This window comes from Halictus rubicundus, unplaced genomic scaffold (assembly GCF_050948215.1).
Source record: "Halictus rubicundus isolate RS-2024b unplaced genomic scaffold, iyHalRubi1_principal scaffold0160, whole genome shotgun sequence".
Lineage (NCBI taxonomy): Eukaryota > Metazoa > Arthropoda > Insecta > Hymenoptera > Halictidae > Halictus > Halictus rubicundus.
The window spans coordinates 216946-236186 of NW_027488701.1; the positions used below are offsets into that span (position 1 = coordinate 216946).

The 19241-nt window shown below is 39.9% G+C and overlaps 1 protein-coding gene across 1 annotated transcript; it reads left to right on the forward strand.

Annotated features, from left to right (window-relative positions):
• Positions 1-10228: 10228 nt before the first annotated feature.
• Positions 10229-12614, forward strand: LOC143363866 (uncharacterized). The gene is made up of 3 exons (XM_076804392.1): positions 10229-10635; positions 11482-12020; positions 12177-12614. The coding sequence occupies exons 1-3, from the start codon at positions 10229-10231 to the stop codon at positions 12179-12181; spliced, it is 951 nt and encodes a 316-aa protein (XP_076660507.1). The 3' UTR covers positions 12182-12614.
• Positions 12615-19241: the final 6627 nt, after the last annotated feature.

Consider the following 19241-nt stretch of genomic DNA (forward strand, 5'->3'; position numbering starts at 1 on the left):
GTTATTCGAAAGTTCGAATAAAAAAAGTATCTCTGTCGAATAAATAATTTTATTAGACGAGAATTTATCGGACGAATAGAGAGAATTTTTTTTATTCGAAGCGGATTTATTCGAACTTGGAATAAATTTTCATCTTTTATCTGTATCTTTTATTCAAAGGCTTCGGATAAATCTTCGAATAACTTTTGCCAGCTCGAATAAGCGGCGACGAGGTCCGACGAACGCCGATCTTCAAAGACCCAGCGACTGACAAACGGTATACAATGTAAGCAGATGGAGAATCGCGCACGAATGAAAGTTCAAACTTTTAGATTTTTCAATATACCTCCATAAAATTGCGGCGAGTGAATTGAGGGGCTTTTCCTGATGAAAATGAGTCCAAACTCGAGTGTAATCGAACAATTTTATTGATACGTAATGTTACGATAAAAATTAAAATCTTGTTGAAGATAATCCAAATGATGTCGTGTTTGGACTCATTTTCATCTGGATAAGCTCTACAACTTATTCGTATTAAAAATACTATTCGCATTAACACTATTCCTACCGAAACTTCGCGTATACCTATTTCTACCGCGACCGGTCAAATGACCGGTCTGTAGCACAACTTATATTTTTTAATATAGAATGAAGATAATAGCCAATTTGACAGTATAAAAATATAGTTTCTTTTATTTAGGAGTATATAATGTATATTTTATTCGTTTTCACCGCATAATATTTCGTTTACTATACCCTGTTGGGCCTGATGTTCCCCTAAACATATTATGAATAGGTGCTCTTCCAGGATTAGACCCTTCTTTTACTTCTTGCCAAACAGTTCCGTCTATAGCAGTTTCGATTACCTCTTCCTCATTCTCGCTATCGGAAGTAACTAAAAATCTCCTTCTCTTTCGTCCTCTACGTACGTTCGAAACATTCCCTTCGTCCTCATCGGTGTTCGAGTCGTTCTCAAATAGATCATAATTTTCCGTATTGTCATTTGCAATATCAAAAATTTCGAACGTCTTTACATTTTGGGAATGAATATTCAAGGGATAAAATAAAAACTAAAATATAAAAATGTAAATCAAGATGGATAAAAAAATGAACAAAAGATAAAATGTGAAACTTGCTACGAAGTATTGTTGGTTTGTTCACTTTTTTGAAAATGACACTTATAACGCGTAATACAATAGAAAATAAAAGTAGAATAATAATAGAATAAAAATACAAAATAGTAAAAGACTGCCGAATATGCTCCTTGTAACTTTCACGTTTTGATGCTCTCTGTCCAGCTCACGAGACTTTACTGATTTGAATTCGTGAGAAGACGTCTAGGCATCTCCTTCGGCTATGATTTTATTTATTTTACAGTCATAGTAGATAAGACGGTGTAAGAAAATCCGAGGTTCTGGACCGCTTCGGATACCAATCAAGCAAATAAAGACCGCGAGGCCGATAGGCGAGCGAGGACTGTAAGCACTTTTCGGCTAAAATCATGCCACAACTGCATTACCTTCCGTTTGTAACGACTTTATAGTTTCGGAATTGAGTCTTTGAAAGAATACTATTACAAAAAGATATAAATCGATCTACCGGTCAAATGACCGGTCGTGGTAGGTAAGACAGACTACAAATTTTTCTCAGAAAATAAACAATAAAAAAAGAAGTAAATATTGAAAAATGTATTATACGCATATTGTAGGAAAAGTCGTGAAGTTTAAAGGCGATTCAACTACGTTGTATATAGGAAATTCTAATCGAAATTTTAAAAACGGTCATTTGACCGGTCGCGGTAGGAGTTTGGACTCATTTTCTTCAGGAAAAGCCCCTAACAATTCACTCGTCACAATTTTATGAAGGTATATTGAAAAATCTAAAATTTGAACTTTCATTCGATGCGGGTTTCGATGGCGGACGAAAAGATTCTCAGCCGGAGACGTTTTACGGCCTTTTTTTTTTTTTTTATCGTGAGGAAATGTTTTATACATACCCCGACTCCCTGGGGGAAGCCGGGGTTATGTGGGATTCTCTCCGGGGGGCGAAGCCCCCGGAGACTACCCACTAAAACCTCACGCCCACCTAAGCTACACGGGAGGTGCCTGGATCACGCGAGTACTCAACAGGACACCTCCCAGCTATCATCATACCCCGGGGGAGGGGTTAACCTCCCCCACTGCCTACGCTATAAGACCCCGGGCGGAGGGACCCGCCCGGTGTCCCCATCCCTGGAGCCTTCGGATTGGGCTTCCCGAGCCCCAGCTCGGTCCACCCACAGCTCCCGGAGTCTTCGTGCCCCGCTCGGGGCCGGTATCCCGAAGGAACCAGCCCCGGCCGAGGCAAGAAGACGCCGCCACCGGAAGGAAGGGCCGTCGGAGGCGTGATCCGGCACGCCCCGACCCTTCCTCACCCAATACCCCCCACGGATCCCCCTCCCCAATCGGGGAGGGACGGACCGACACCCCCCTACACCGGGGAACTAACCCGGGGGGACGTTTTACGGCCTGCACCAACCGAAACTGTTGAGAGTCAGAGTTATATATTGAAATGTAACGCAAATAAAATATTTTATACTGCAGTTTTAAGTTTCTACACTGTTTTCCTCAATATAAAAATGTTCAATATTACATAATACACCTACAAAACGATCAGGAGGCATCGAAACAATTGATTTTTTTTTTAACGACGATGCAATTTATAAAAAAATAAGAAAAATTGTTTCAGTATTATCTAACTACTGAATTTTTATAAAACTGGTATCTCGGAAACTTCAATTCGAAATGTGCACTTTCTTCAAATGATTGGACAATTCAATTATCCAATTTTCTTAAACATGTTTGTATAATCTGGAAAATCTTTAAAAATTACACATTAATAATCACGATGAGACACAAATAACATAATAACATAAATGTAGGATCGATTTTATCGAGGGTGACGGAAATGAAGAGACGGTTAGGTTATGACAACTAACGATTTAATAAAAAAAATACGAAATACAACAAACGACGTGACAACGTGCTGCATTCGACCGTTACAACGTATATCCTCAAAACAATCGCCACGCCACGCCGCGCCGCGCCTCCGCGATCGCTCATTCCCGCGTGAAACAAAACATCACGCCACCTTTCTCCCGCATTCGTTAAATTGCGAGCGGAACCACCGTGACGCCATCTTTCCCTTGATCTGGGAAATCACATTCGCGCCCGACCGTAGTCGCAGACTCCCGACTAACCTATCCCTCATTCGGCCATTCCTGCTTCATCCTCTTCGTTCCCCGAAGAGGTCCTTCCATACGGCTTCATGAAATCTGCTGACGTAGAAGTGAGACGAGGACCTTCTCCGTCTCCCATGCGAACAACTTCGTACCTGTCATTCCGCTTCGTTTTCGTTACTTTATAGGGCCCCAAGAATTTCGCCTTTCTTTTAAGACCGGGCCCAAACTGTGTCCTTTTAATGGCAACCAAATCGCCCTCTCTGTACATTGTCGCTGCCTTGCTGTTTTTTCTGTGACTCCTTCGATTCTCCTCTTGTATTTTAGTTATATTTTCCTTCGCCATCTCCCGTAACTTGTCCCGCTCTTCATTGTATAGCTCTGTTGCTTCCTGTTGAATCAGCTCAAGAATTTTGAAGTCTTCCTGCTGTTTCATTTTTACTCCAAACATTACTTCGAACGGGGACATCCCTACGCTACGTTGGTAAGTGCTGTTAATACTGCGCTGCACCTTGTCTACATACCGATACCATCTGTCCGGATTATCCAATGACAATTTAGTCAATACCGGTATTATAATTCGGTTCATTCTCTCGACCTGTCCGTTTCCTCGCGGCACTCCTGCGGTGATGAGTATGTGCTCGATATTTTCCCCGGTGCAATACTCACGGAATTCATTCGATGTAAATGCAGTCCCTCTATCTGAAATTATCCGAGTTGGGTTTCCAAAGGTCTTCTGCTGCAGACCCAACTTGTCCAGTACTTCCGTTGTTCTTACCGTCTTGGTGGGATATATCCATACAAACTTGGAGAATGCATCTACGACTACGAAAATGTACTTATACGATTTACCTGTAGTCGTCATTGGTCCCATATGATCTACGTGGTACGTTGACAATGGTACATCTCCTTTAGGTATTGGTTTTAATTCTCCCTCTACCTTTCCTTTCTTCTTTTCTGCTAATATACAGGGTATGCAACACTTCACGTACCTCTCCAGTTTCTCCGTCAATTTCGGTATATAAAATTCTTCGATAATTTTCTCAGCCATCTTCTTTACTCCGAAATGCCCATTCTCGTGCTCCCTCCTGATGACCTCATTGTACATAGAAGCTGGTAGGACCATAACTCTCTTATCTCCAACTTGTTTCATGACGAGATTATTTTCCAGGACGTAGTCTTCATAGGGTTCGCTTTGTAGCACCTGCTTTATCGCTCGGATTCGGTCATCTTCCTCTTGCCTCGCACGCAACGTATTCATTAATCTGTCCTCGATCACGCGAACGGGGTACCTACTTAACGCATCGACGTGACGCAACTGAGATCCCGATCGGTGCTCGACTTCGTAATCGAACTCCTGTAATGTCAACGCCCATCTCGCGACCTTAGGTGCTATATCCTGTTTATACAACGTTTTTTTCAACGCCTCACAATCGGTAACTAACTTAAATTTTACTCCTAACAAATACACCCTAAACTTTTGCACCGCTCTTACAACCGCCAATAATTCGAGTTCGTACGAATGATAATTCTTTTCGGCATCGGAAGTTTTCCTACTCATGTAATGCACTGGATGCAACATTTTTTCTCCTACATCTTTCTGCAGCAGCACCGCGCCATATCCCTCTTTACTCGCGTCTGTATGTAATTCGGTCTCCGCCGTCGGACTGTAAATACGCAACACCGGCCCGCTCGATAACGCACTCTTTAACGTATCGAATGATCTTTGTTGATCCGTCCCAAACCGAAATTTTGCTTCATTCTTTAATAGTTCCGATAGCGGACGGGCCAGTTTAGCATAATCACGAATAAATTTTCTAAAATAACCCGTTAAGCCTAAGAAACTCTGCACTTGTTTTCTATTTCTCGGCGTCGGAAAATGTTGTACCGCTTTCGTCTTCAGAGGCGAGGGATATACGCATCCGCCCTCAAGTTCATGACCTAGGTATTCTACACGCGTCTGCATAAACTTAGATTTCGACCAGTTAATTTCTAACCCGTTTCTCGCCGCAATTTTTAACACTTCTACTAACTTCTCGTACGCGTCTTCTCCGGTTTTCCCTGGAATTATTATATCGTCGACGTATATAATAACGCTTTTATTCCGAATTAACTCCTTATAAATTTCGGTTATAAAACGCGTAAAACTAGCTGGGCTATTCGACAGACCAAACGGAGTCTTCGCGAACTCATACTGCCCACTCGGGGTCACAAACGCCGTGTATTTCCGACTATTTTTCTCTACCGGTACATGTAAAAACCCGCTCTTTAAATCTATCAACGAGAACACTCGCGCTTCGGCTAAGGAATCTATACTGTCTTCTATAAGAGGCATGGGAAATCTATCGCGCAGCATTTGTCTGTTTATTTTTCTATAATCTATACACACTCGGTATTCCCCATTCTTTTTCGGCACAATCACCACTGGACTCGAAAATTCGCTGGTGCTGGGGTATATTATGCCCTTCTCCAGCCACTCACCTATCTGTTTGTCTAACACCGCTTTCTCTCTTGGAGCCAGCCGCCTCGGACGATGACTAATCGGCTCCTCACTGCGCAACACGATCTTTGTCTCTACCGACGTATTCGTATTTCTCGCTGGCTGATAATTCGTAACTAACACGTTTATTCTCTCGCGGTATTTTTGAGACACGTCTAATTCACTCTCTTCCACGTAATTAATTTGCATCAGCTTCCCTACTTCGTTTCTTACGTCGTCCGATACGACATCATTCGTTCTGTCACACTCGCACGTCTCTTTCAATCCCGAAACCGCGATATTCACCGGTCTTATGGTAATCTCACCGCCGCGAATGTACACTTCTACCTGCGCTAAAAAATTTCGCCCCAAAATGACTTCGGACGTCATCGCTTCCGACGGTACTACTAAAATTTCGGTATTATATTCCGTTCCATCTACACTTAAATTCGCGTCGAACCGACCCACCGGTATTGTTTGCAAATTCCCGAAGCCCGTCAACACTCGACGCGTTGCACATAACTTCGCACTTGCAATCTTTTTAAAAACATCGTCTCGAATCAAATTTACGTCACTGCCCGTGTCTATTAACGCGTAGCACATAACGTTATTGATTGTTACGACCGCGAGTTTATCGTCCGCACTTCGCACACAATTCACTGACTTCCGCTGCTCTTCTTCACTCCTTTTCGGGCATGCCTTCGAGATATGTCCAAATTCATTGCAGCCGAAACACTTCGGGCCTTTGTCTTTATTCGGGCATTCCTTCACTGCATGTTCCGTCGATCCGCACGCGTAGCAGTGTGACTTTGTTTTGTCCTTCGACGCTGCCTTACTTGTTACCCTTCTTTCGTCTTTCTTCGACTCTTCTTTCCTCGTCACTCCCTTTTTCCGGTCGGTTCTTTCTCTCAACCGGTCATATACCTCCAGATTTTTCTTTAATGCTCGTAAACTTCTAGCACTATACAGAATTGCTTTATTTGACTCGTTGTTATCCGGTATACCGTCAACTATATGCTGTATAAGAGCATCTTCCTCGATGTCTCCTTGCTCCGCTATCTCTTGCATTTCATAAATGTATTGCCGACTGGTCTCACTGGGTAATTTCTTTCGCCGATACAGCTGGGCGTGCACTTCCGCGTTGTTTTTCCGAACATGGAATTCACGGATTAGACAACGTTTCAATTTTTCCCACGACGTGATTCCCTTTTCAAACGTCACGAATTTTTTTGCTGATCCTTGCAACATTTTTTTGCCATATATAATAATAACTCGCTTGTATCTTCGAAATCCGATATCCACTTTTTAACCTGTCGTTTATCGTCTCCAGTGAAATAGCAAAGACTACCCTCTACGTCTTTGATGGTAAATTTGCTTTCCTTTCGCTTCCGGTTCCTCTTCCTGTTCCTCTGTTCTCCGTCTTCCTCTTCCTCACTGCTTTCCTCGTCAACCTCCGTGGTCTCATCTTCATCTTCGGTTTCTTTTTTCGTATCATCTTGCATGGCTACTAACAATCGCGTACGCAATTCCCATTTCTTCCCCACCAATGACAAACCGCGGGCTTTCAATTCTCTTTTCAATTGGTCTACCTTCATTTCGTATATCGTTTCCTCGTCCAGCTTCTCACTCTGTTTTTCCTTCTTGTCAGCCTCATCTCCGCCTTTCGTATCGTTGTCTGTACTCTTTCCTGGTGTGGGATTCATGGTTCTTCCTCGTATATTGCTCGACCGTTCTTTCACGAGATTTACAACTTAAATAGGCACAACTTATCGGCACGTGGTCAACTTTCCACCGCACCGTACAACCGTAAAACCTGATCGTCTCACTCGCGAACCGAACGACCGCCGTGCGACGTTACGCCACGTTCTCTAACCCCCGTACAAACTTCGCGATCCGTCTCAATCTCTCGATCCCGGACGAGCCCCCAATTGTAGGATCGATTTTATCGAGGGTGACGGAAATGAAGAGACGGTTAGGTTATGACAACTAACGATTTAATAAAAAAAATACGAAATACAACAAACGACGTGACAACGTGCTGCATTCGACCGTTACAACGTATATCCTCAAAACAATCGCCACGCCACGCCGCGCCGCGCCTCCGCGATCGCTCATTCCCGCGTGAAACAAAACATCACGCCACCTTTCTCCCGCATTCGTTAAATTGCGAGCGGAACCACCGTGACGCCATCTTTCCCTTGATCTGGATACCATGTTTCCAAATTATAGAAATACAATTTTCATAAATCTTGAACGTAAATAACATTTCTCCATACGTATAATTATTCGCATTTCTACAATTTTTTAACACTATTAATACGCATTCATTTTGAATATCTTTTGTAACTGAACTTGAAAAAGAAATTAAATTGAAATTTACTATATATTTCCATGTATATTTCATTTAAACAACATAAATTTTAGCTTTAAAGAATCATGTAAAATATCAATTAATATTAATTGTGAAATTCGAAAGAGTTAAGAATTAATTAATCAATAATTATGTAGTTGATCGTTTTTTGCGAGATGTCAATCTATTTCACTATTCACTCAGAACGTAGTTGTATTATTTTTTTGCACGTTTCTAATGAGAAAATAAACGACGAACGCAACGTACTGTTATGCGAGACTACCGGACTTATCTATTCTCTATAGATAAGTCAGACAAATAGATGAGTCAGAACTCACGGGCTTTCTCATCTACTAGACTAAGGCAAAATTACTCACCGGTACAGAGATTTCATGTTGAAGTCCAACCCTGCGAAAACTCCGACCTCCACGTCATTCCCTATCTCTAAGGGCTAGTGTCATCCATCCCCACCAAACTTCCATAGTTGTACTCTTATATAAGGCCCTGCGAAAGGGCGCGGAGAGAGAGAGAGACAGACAGAGAAGAAGTTACAAGTAGCCCGTCAGTCGACTCGTTTGTTACAAAGTTATTCGTCGTGTACAAAATCGCTTGTATTCTTGCTTGGCGACCTATTCCCAAATAAATCTAAGTTGTGCTGGAAGAGTTTGGAGTTTATTCGAGGATACTCTTTGTTTGGAACTATAGCGAAAGGAAAGAGGTATAGGTTGCGATAGAGACAGGTAGAGAATAATAGTGGACTGTATGAAATAATAAATAATGTATTAAGAATAAAGCGGAAAGAATACAAGATAGCGGTGAAGTGCAGAGGTACACGAAAGCGGAGAATAGATAGTAGTCGGAGATGTAACGCGCAAATCGTGAAGCGCACGATTTGGGAGAGTGAAGTGTCGTGGAGCGCACGAATAAACGAAAGTAAAGCGAGACTGTGATCGAGCGATCGAGCGTGTCTAAAGACCTCGTTTCGCGGTTATCGCGGGTTATTTATACTATGCGTGGCCACCGGCGTCGGAAGGAATAAGGAGTGGGGTTTTTGAAAATGACAAAGGATTTGGCAGTGTCGAACGTTAGCTAGCGCACGAGGGCAATGCCCTAACGGCCGCTACTGCACAGGAAACAAGGACGGTGGGTGACGGATTTGATATTTTGGATTATGGGAACGGTGGCTCACGCGACAAGTAAACGTTTAGAAGTAAACACAAAGTTTACGTCTGAGTGCGTTCACCCGGTCTCGGCGCCGTGCTCGATCAGCTGGCTATTGTCAACGCCGAGACACGGTCGCACCGAGGCCGCTCGCCTGCGGATTAGGTCGCAAAAACTATGGCACAAGAAATGATGTTTGCGTTACCGAGATTCTCGGTAACGCCTGCAGTGATTTCGAACACTCTTCATCTACCCCTTCCTGCGGCATAACAGAGGACTAATTTTTGGTGGCAGCGGTGGGATAGGCCGCAATTCAGCAAGAAGACCGAGGTCAACAAGGCGACAAGACGAAATCTGGAAGGATATAAGACGATTATGAAAATTCTATTCGGGTAAGTGAATGCCTTTTCACACATATTGGAACCCGAAATCAGAAATTCACACCGAAAGTGATAGCAGCGAGTCGTTACATAGTTTTATTCATAAAACTCTCGAGAAAATGAGTCGACCCGCGAGCCCTGTTAGAAGCAGCCTTGAACAACAAATGGCTGAACTACTGAGAAAATGTCTTAAATTAATGACTCTCTGCGAAGAGCAACGGAAAGAAATCGACGAACTACGACATGGGGAAACTTCAGTACCACTAGAACCTGTAAACGTTAGAATCAGCTCCTTTCGGTCAACGGACGAACAACGCGTTTTGCTCAGGAGAACGAAAGAATCAAGACAGGTTTATACAGTCAACAAACCCACGGGATCTGACCGAGGAATTACAAATCGAGGAAACATTACAATTGCTCTCCGAATGGGACAAAGCAGGTCAAGTCGAGTATTCCTCCTAGACACAGGAGCGAGAATAAATTTAATAAAAGCAGCAGCAGCAGTTGTTTTACCTACACGAGCGCGAATCAATCGTTTTTATGGAATTGATGATAGAGAAGTCGTCTCAACCAGAGAAGCTAAACTTACAGTAGGAAATCGTGAACATATTTTAGCAATAGTACCAGATAGTTTTCCTATAGAAGAAGACGGGTTACTCGGCATGCCGTTCCTTGAGGGGGAGGAAGCCAAGATAGATACCAAGCATAGGACGATAGAACTAACAGGTACTTTGCATAGGATCCTACATTTTAGTAAGGACTCGATTGAGGGTCGAGAAAAACGTTTAAAATTATTAGACGAAAATACACGGGTAGCCCATTTGACAGATCCGAAAGCTATTGAATTAGTCAGGAAGGTATCGCGAGAGTTTGAGGACATCCTTGCTTTGCCAGGCGACGCACTGCCTATGACAAAACTGACCGAGCATAGCATACCTGTCACAGATGAAGCCCCTATATATGTCAAGCAGTTCCAAGGATTGGCAGGATATTACCGGAGATTTATCCCAAATTTCTCGCAGTTAGCTAAACCAATGAATACGCTTCTGAGAAAGGACAGGAACTTCGAGTGGAAGCAACAACAAGAGGAATCTTTTCAACATCTGAAGACAGAACTTTGCGGAGATCGTGTACTCATGTACCCAGATTTTAAAAGACAATTCATTTTATCTACTGATGCATCCGGTGAAGCTTTAGGAGCGGTACTGGCACAAAAAGATGAGAGCGGAAAAGAAAAACCAATCAGCTTTGCAAGTCGGACCCTAAACGAAGCTGAGCAAAAATATTCAACCACGGATCGCGAAATGCTTGCCATGGTTTGGAGTGTAAAGCACTTCCGCCCCTACTCATATGGTCGAAAGTTCGTTATAATTACTGATCATCAGCCACTGAAATGGCTAAATAACATGAAAAACCCAACTGCCATGCAGACGCGATGGAGGATCATTTTAGAAGAGTATGATTACGAGATTCAATACAAAAAGGGATGTTTGAATTCTAACGCTGATGCACTTAGTAGAAATCCGGTAATTAATCAAACTTATCGTCTCCTACACGAACGTTTTAACCGCGATATTAACGAAAAATGGCGTATGTTATACAGTATAGGCATAACTTTACCTAATAGAAGTAAACATGTAAAACGTGGTTGGTTGAATCCCATTGGAGATTTAGCCAATGTATTATTCGGAACCCTTAGTCAAAAGGACGCCGAATATTACGATTCGGAACTTGATAAACTTTATACAGATAGTAAAAGTTTAGCCGTACACCTAGATAAAGAAACAACCATTGTAAAAGGCATTGTTAAAGACTTTTCCAATTATCGTGATAGAATTCAATCATTCATAAATGTAACCACTGAAGCAATCTATCAGGTTACAGATAAGATAGAACAGCGACAAATTCAACTCAGTACAGCAACTTTATTATCTGAACTTGTAACTGAATACGGGGAATTAACACACAAACTCAGAAGTTTAATCAACAATGGAATCCAAGGAAAATTGGACCCCACATTGCTAAATTCAGTAGACTTAGTAACAATTCTAAAAAGCATTGAATCCAAATTTGGAGCTGAAAGGATGCTATTTCCTGCCACGAAAGAATCAGCCTTCCTATATCAACGAGTCATCGAAGTTAATACTTTTGTCTTACATGATACACAACTTTGCTTTGAAATGAAAATTCCAATTCTTGAACCAGAACAATATAACCTTTATCAACTAGTACCAATCCCCCTTATTCGGGACAAACTAATGTATGTAGTTAGCATAACTGTTCGATATATACTACTAGACAGCACAACTAAATACTACAGCCCTGTCGAGTCTATGGATATTCACAAATGTAAAATCTTCGAGAAAATCCGAATTTGTGAAAGAACGACTCCAGTTCTCACTTCATCATTTCAAGACCAATGTATAGCGCAAGCAATTCATATATTCCCAGAAAGTAGGAAATATCAAATATCCATCATCAAAATTCTAAATCCCATCTGGATACAACTTTACTCTAAACGTGTAAAGAAGAAGAAGATATTTTAATTCATCACATATCTTTAGGTATAACCGAAACCATCTGGACCACACTTAAAATTATCACCGTTAGTTTAATCCTACTAGCTCTATTATATGTATTATGCAAATTAAAAGTCTGGAAACTCATAAGTTTATGCTTCAAACCTTGCAATCAGTATGTAAACTGTTTCAATACAGGAGGTACCCACGTTTATAACGAAAATGTAACGACACCGTCACCTCAGTATTCTGTCAGGTTCACATCAAAACCTCAAAATGACCAAGCATTCACTGTCGAGGAAGTTAGCGACGAACCCGTACCAATTTATGTAAAACCGTCAAAGCGTAAAACCGTACTCAAACCAATCTTGTAAAAAGAACATACCTTACCAAGGTATATTCTTTTAAAATAAGGAAGGGGATGTTATGCGAGACTACCGGACTTATCTATTCTCTATAGATAAGTCAGACAAATAGATGAGTCAGAACTCACGGGCTTTCTCATCTACTAGACTAAGGCAAAATTACTCACCGGTACAGAGATTTCATGTTGAAGTCCAACCCTGCGAAAACTCCGACCTCCACGTCATTCCCTATCTCTAAGGGCTAGTGTCATCCATCCCCACCAAACTTCCATAGTTGTACTCTTATATAAGGCCCTGCGAAAGGGCGCGGAGAGAGAGAGAGAGAGAGAGACAGACAGAGAAGAAGTTACAAGTAGCCCGTCAGTCGACTCGTTTGTTACAAAGTTATTCGTCGTGTACAAAATCGCTTGTATTCTTGCTTGGCGACCTATTCCCAAATAAACCTAAGTTGTGCTGGAAGAGTTTGGAGTTTATTCGAGGATACTCTTCATCTACCCCTTCCTGCGGCATAACAGTACGACACGTACAAACACTACCGCATTCATCGAGCTCGATCACACTTGTTCAGTCGTGATGCCAGAATCGCGTTGTTATGCGAGACTACCAGACTTATCTATTCTCTATAGATAAGTCAGACAAATAGATGAGTCAGAACTCACGGGCTTTCTCATCTACTAGACTAAGGCAAATTACTCACTGGTACTGAGATTTCAGATTAAAGTCCAACCCTGCGAAAATTCCGACCTCCACGTCATTCCCTATCTCTAAGTGCTAGTGTCATCCATCCCCACCAAACTTCCATAGTTGTACCCTTATATAAGGCCCTGCGAAAGGGCGCGGACAGACACACACACAGAGAAGAAGTTACACGTAACCCGTCAGTCGACTCGTTTGTTACAAAGTTATTCGTCGTGTACAAAATCGCTTTGTATTCTTGCTTGGCGACCTATTCCCAAATAAACCTAAGTTGTGCTAGAAGAGTTTGGAGTTTATTCGAGGATACTCTTCATCTACCCCTTCCTGCGGCATAACAGCGTGACGCCGCACAGTGGTGCCAAATGGCCAAAAAGCGGCAAAAAATCTGTAAAATGAAACTATCCAACGAATTTGTTTGAAAATCTGTGGAAAGATTACCACAGTTACAACGCTTATTTGGCAAAAACTTTTTGCACAAAGTTGTTAATATTAAGTAATATGGGCTAATCGAAAATCTCTGTTTTCTGCCCATTTTTTATTTATGGAAGCATAAAACAAATCCTTTAATAGATTTTGGTCTGGAACTAATCGTTTTGGCAAGGTGTAATATTGATCTAACTTTGTGCAAAAATTCATGAGACCCTTTCGTCACAATTTAAGTTTAAATATCAACTTTCAGAATTTCCAAGAGTGAATCGTGCGGAAGCTACGATTATTTGATTTTCCAGGTGAAATTTTTTAGGAATATTTCTAATTAATAAAGAAAAATGTGAAGTGCATATGATTTATTAATTTTTCATGTATACAAAAATATTTAATAACAATTTTTTTATCTTACATAAATTATTTTTATAGCGTTCATTGGAGCACTACCAAAAAATACCTGTTGCATTTTTGCGACAGTGGTCCAGTGAACGAAAACTTTGTTTATTTAACATAAAAAATTGTTATTAAATATTTTTTTATATGTATGAATGTCATTTTTTTTTATTATCTGATATGTATCCCTTAAAAATTCCACCTGAAACATCAAATAATCGTGACATACACGCGATTCATTCTTGGAAATTCCGAAAGTTGATATTTGAACTTAAATTGCGACGAAAGCATCTCGAAGTATCTCATGATTTTTTGCACAAAGCTAGATCAATATTATAACTTGCCAAAACGATTAGTTCCAAATCGAAGCTATTCAAAGGATTTTTTGTATTCCTCCATAAATAAAAAATGAGCGTAACGCAAAGGGAATTCAGGTTAGTCCATATTACTTAGTGTTAAACAACGTTTTTTGGAAAATTTTTTTTACCAGTTAATAGTTGAAGCCATTTGCAATAACCCATATGATTTGTAGACCCCTAAGTATTCAATTATAGGCGGAGTAATTACATAACTATCGCACTGAAAACTGATGAATTCTCAGGAGCGAGGAAATGGTTATTTACCATGCGTATATCTCCGTAAAAAAAATTTTTTCAAAAATCTGACTGGCACATCATGCACGTACTATTAGGCTATACAAAAATAATTTTTTTTTATAAAAATCGAAAATTTATAAAAAGGATTTTTTGCCGCCTTGGCACCACTGTTCGCCGTCCCACGTGAAGGGTTGGCTCTCGTACCGTCGTCTCCTTAAGGCTCGTACAGACCTGAACATTTCGACGAACATTGCGCCGAACAGCGAACGAAACGCAAGATCGCGCCGTTCGGTTCGCCGAAATGAATGTCGATTTTGCGTTTCGTTCGCTGTTCGGCGCGCCGTTCGGCGCAATGTTCGTCGAAATCTTCAGGTCTGTACGAGCCTTTACGTTGCTTCTACTATGCACGCGCTACACACAAGCGTATCTCTATTCTGTCCGTGTGAGCTGCCTGCTCGACTGTTCGACGCGTTCCACCGAATTCACGTTACCAAAGTTTCGAGCGCCTGAGCCGCAATCGATTAGCACAATCGATTCGTGGTTCGGCGAGGCGCACATTTTGCTACAACATTTAAACTAAAAAAGATATCAATGCGAAATTTGGACTAGAAATCTTTTTTAAAGATCGGGTTTAATGGCGTATACTGAAATATGTTATATATTTTTTAAATAATTTTTTTTGTTGATTTTTAAGACAAAGACAGATAAGATGGTCAAAAGTGTCTCCAAACCAAATTAATTTTTAGTCGTACCATTCTCAACAAAAAATTACGAAAGAATTCTTGAATATTCTACCTAATATCATACACGACTGAGACTTTTTCAGAATTTTTGACTGCAAAATAGATTTTTAAATAAATCCGAAAGCATAAAATTGCCGATTTTATATCGAAGTTTTCAGTTGACCACGTTTATGTTATTATGTTATTTGTGTCTCATCGTGATTATTAATGTGTAATTTTTAAAGATTTTCCAGATTATACAAACATGTTTAAGAAAATTGGATAATTGAATTGTCCAATCATTTGAAGAAAGTGCACATTTCGAATTGAAGTTTCCGAGATACCAGTTTTATAAACATTCAGTAGTTAGATAATACTGAAACAATTTTTCTTATTTTTTTATAAATTGCATCGTCGTTAAAAAAAAAATCAATTGTTTCGATGCCTCCTGATCGTTTTGTAGGTGTATTATGTAATATTGAACATTTTTATATTGAGGAAAACAGTGTAGAAACTTAAAACTGCAGTATAAAATATTTTATTTGCGTTACATTTCAATATATAACTCTGACTCTCAACAGTTTCGGTTGGTGCAGGCCGTAAAACGTCTCCGGCTGAGAATCTTTTCGTCCGCCATCGAAACCCGCATCGAATGAAAGTTCAAATTTTAGATTTTTCAATATACCTTCATAAAATTGTGACGAGTGAATTGTTAGGGGCTTTTCCTGAAGAAAATGAGTCCAAACTCCTACCGCGACCGGTCAAATGACCGTTTTTAAAATTTCGATTAGAATTTCCTATATACAACGTAGTTGAATCGCCTTTAAACTTCACGACTTTTCCTACAATATGCGTATAATACATTTTTCAATATTTACTTCTTTTTTTATTGTTTATTTTCTGAGAAAAATTTGTAGTCTGTCTTACCTACCACGACCGGTCATTTGACCGGTAGATCGATTTATATCTTTTTGTAATAGTATTCTTTCAAAGACTCAATTCCGAAACTATAAAGTCGTTACAAACGGAAGGTAATGCAGTTGTGGCATGATTTTAGCCGAAAAGTGCTTACAGTCCTCGCTCGCCTATCGGCCTCGCGGTCTTTATTTGCTTGATTGGTATCCGAAGCGGTCCAGAACCTCGGATTTTCTTACACCGTCTTATCTACTATGACTGTAAAATAAATAAAATCATAGCCGAAGGAGATGCCTAGACGTCTTCTCACGAATTCAAATCAGTAAAGTCTCGTGAGCTGGACAGAGAGCATCAAAACGTGAAAGTTACAAGGAGCATATTCGGCAGTCTTTTACTATTTTGTATTTTTATTCTATTATTATTCTACTTTTATTTTCTATTGTATTACGCGTTATAAGTGTCATTTTCAAAAAAGTGAACAAACCAACAATACTTCGTAGCAAGTTTCACATTTTATCTTTTGTTCATTTTTTTATCCATCTTGATTTACATTTTTATATTTTAGTTTTTATTTTATCCCTTGAATATTCATTCCCAAAATGTAAAGACGTTCGAAATTTTTGATATTGCAAATGACAATACGGAAAATTATGATCTATTTGAGAACGACTCGAACACCGATGAGGACGAAGGGAATGTTTCGAACGTACGTAGAGGACGAAAGAGAAGGAGATTTTTAGTTACTTCCGATAGCGAGAATGAGGAAGAGGTAATCGAAACTGCTATAGACGGAACTGTTTGGCAAGAAGTAAAAGAAGGGTCTAATCCTGGAAGAGCACCTATTCATAATATGTTTAGGGGAACATCAGGCCCAACAGGGTATAGTAAACGAAATATTATGCGGTGAAAACGAATAAAATATACATTATATACTCCTAAATAAAAGAAACTATATTTTTATACTGTCAAATTGGCTATTATCTTCATTCTATATTAAAAAATATAAGTTGTGCTACAGACCGGTCATTTGACCGGTCGCGGTAGAAATAGGTATACGCGAAGTTTCGGTAGGAATAGTGTTAATGCGAATAGTATTTTTAATACGAATAAGTTGTAGAGCTTATCCAGATGAAAATGAGTCCAAACACGACATCATTTGGATTATCTTCAACAAGATTTTAATTTTTATCGTAACATTACGTATCAATAAAATTGTTCGATTACACTCGAGTTTGGACTCATTTTCATCAGGAAAAGCCCCTCAATTCACTCGCCGCAATTTTATGGAGGTATATTGAAAAATCTAAAAGTTTGAACTTTCATTCGTGCGCGATTCTCCATCTGCTTACATTGTATACCGTTTGTCAGTCGCTGGGTCTTTGAAGATCGGCGTTCGTCGGACCTCGTCGCCGCTTATTCGAGCTGGCAAAAGTTATTCGAAGATTTATCCGAAGCCTTTGAATAAAAGATACAGATAAAAGATGAAAATTTATTCCAAGTTCGAATAAATCCGCTTCGAATAAAAAAAATTCTCTCTATTCGTCCGATAAATTCTCGTCTAATAAAATTATTTATTCGACAGAGATACTTTTTTTATTCGAACTTTCGAATAACGAATAAAGATAAAATATCTTTGATTCGAATCCTTATTTAAATAATTTGTTATCTAAATAGTGCCCAACTCTGTCTGGAATGCAGTGCAAGGGACACTCTTGTCCGTGTCGGTTTGCACTATCGACTCTGACGTTAACAGAACCGAAGAAATAAAAAGAAATACGCGGATACTACGACCGCTGCTGCTCTGGTGGACTACGACTCTACGGTTGCTCGGAGGAATACTTGTTTATTTGAGGCTAGTTGGTTGACTGGTCTTGTCGTCTCTTCACTCCTTGCAGCTAATCTCGGTGTGGGTGGGGTCTAAGAATCTCTGTCTTCTAATTTGTTCGTGATTGGTCAATCATTGTCATTGATCTTCGTTGGCGCCTACCATTGCCAAAGGGAGGGTAACCTTGTGCCGAGGTGGACGCGCGGTACCCTCACTCGATGGGTCCGGAAAGGCGTTATAAACCTGCGCCCGGTAAAGTGTTGTAAATTTTGTCCCGGGCCGCTACCATAAATGCTAGTGCATTACAAACATGATAAACTGGAGGTAGGCCGAAGTCTGCCACCCAGATGTTTGGTTATATTGAAATATTTGTTTTGTCTTGTGACGGAACAATACCAAAGTAAAATTTAAACTGAAAAAATTAAAAAGAATCGGGTTTAATGGTATATACTGAAATATATTTTGTATTTTTAAATCATTCTTTTTGTTTTTTAAATTTAATTACCCTTAAAAAATGTTCAAAACTAGTTATTATAAATATTGTTGTTCAATCTTTTATCAATCCCAAATAATTAAATTTATTAGAATATATATGCTGCGAATGAAAAGCAATATCAGAAGTACATTGAATAAGTAGCTATTAAATAGTCAAATGAAATTAATGATATCAACGTCGTATTTTATTTAATTAAATTTAAACTACATTCTTACTTTTGGCTAATATTGAACTAATTTAATTTTTTATAATTATGTTATTACACTGTTGTAGTTGTAATTGCACAGGGAAGACGACTGATGTAGTAGAAAGAACAAGAAAAAAGTGTTTAACGAAAAAAAAATCGTTCCATGCGGGATTCGATCCGGGACCAAAATATTCTCAGCCGGAGACGTTACGTTATTATTATTATTACATTACGTCTCCTTCGATGCACTCGCGTGTCAGCCGTAATGGAATTAAGAGGAAACAACATTCTTTTGTTTCATTCATCATATGAATCCTCGACATGAGATTTAAAATTATATCAGCAACAGCGCCATTGTAGAATATCGGTTCCACAATATTAGTTCTGGATGATACGGTAGGATGTGACACGGAATAGTACGGGGGCTCTAGAGCCCCCCGAGCGTGAGACAGAATAATACATTGGGTGATTGGTCTACTCCTATACCTCGTCTGTGGTATGGTATTACCTACAGATGTGTAGCTGACTGATGAAT

Excerpts from the sequence above, each read along its gene's own strand:
- LOC143363866 (XM_076804392.1), top strand. The coding sequence starts at position 10,229 with ATGCCGTTCCTTGAGGGGGAGGAAGCCAAGATAGATACCAAGCATAGG. Across the intron at positions 10,636-11,481 it reads AGAAAGGACAGGAACTTCGA|TACAGCAACTTTATTATCTG; the intron begins GTGGAAGCAACA and ends AATTCAACTCAG.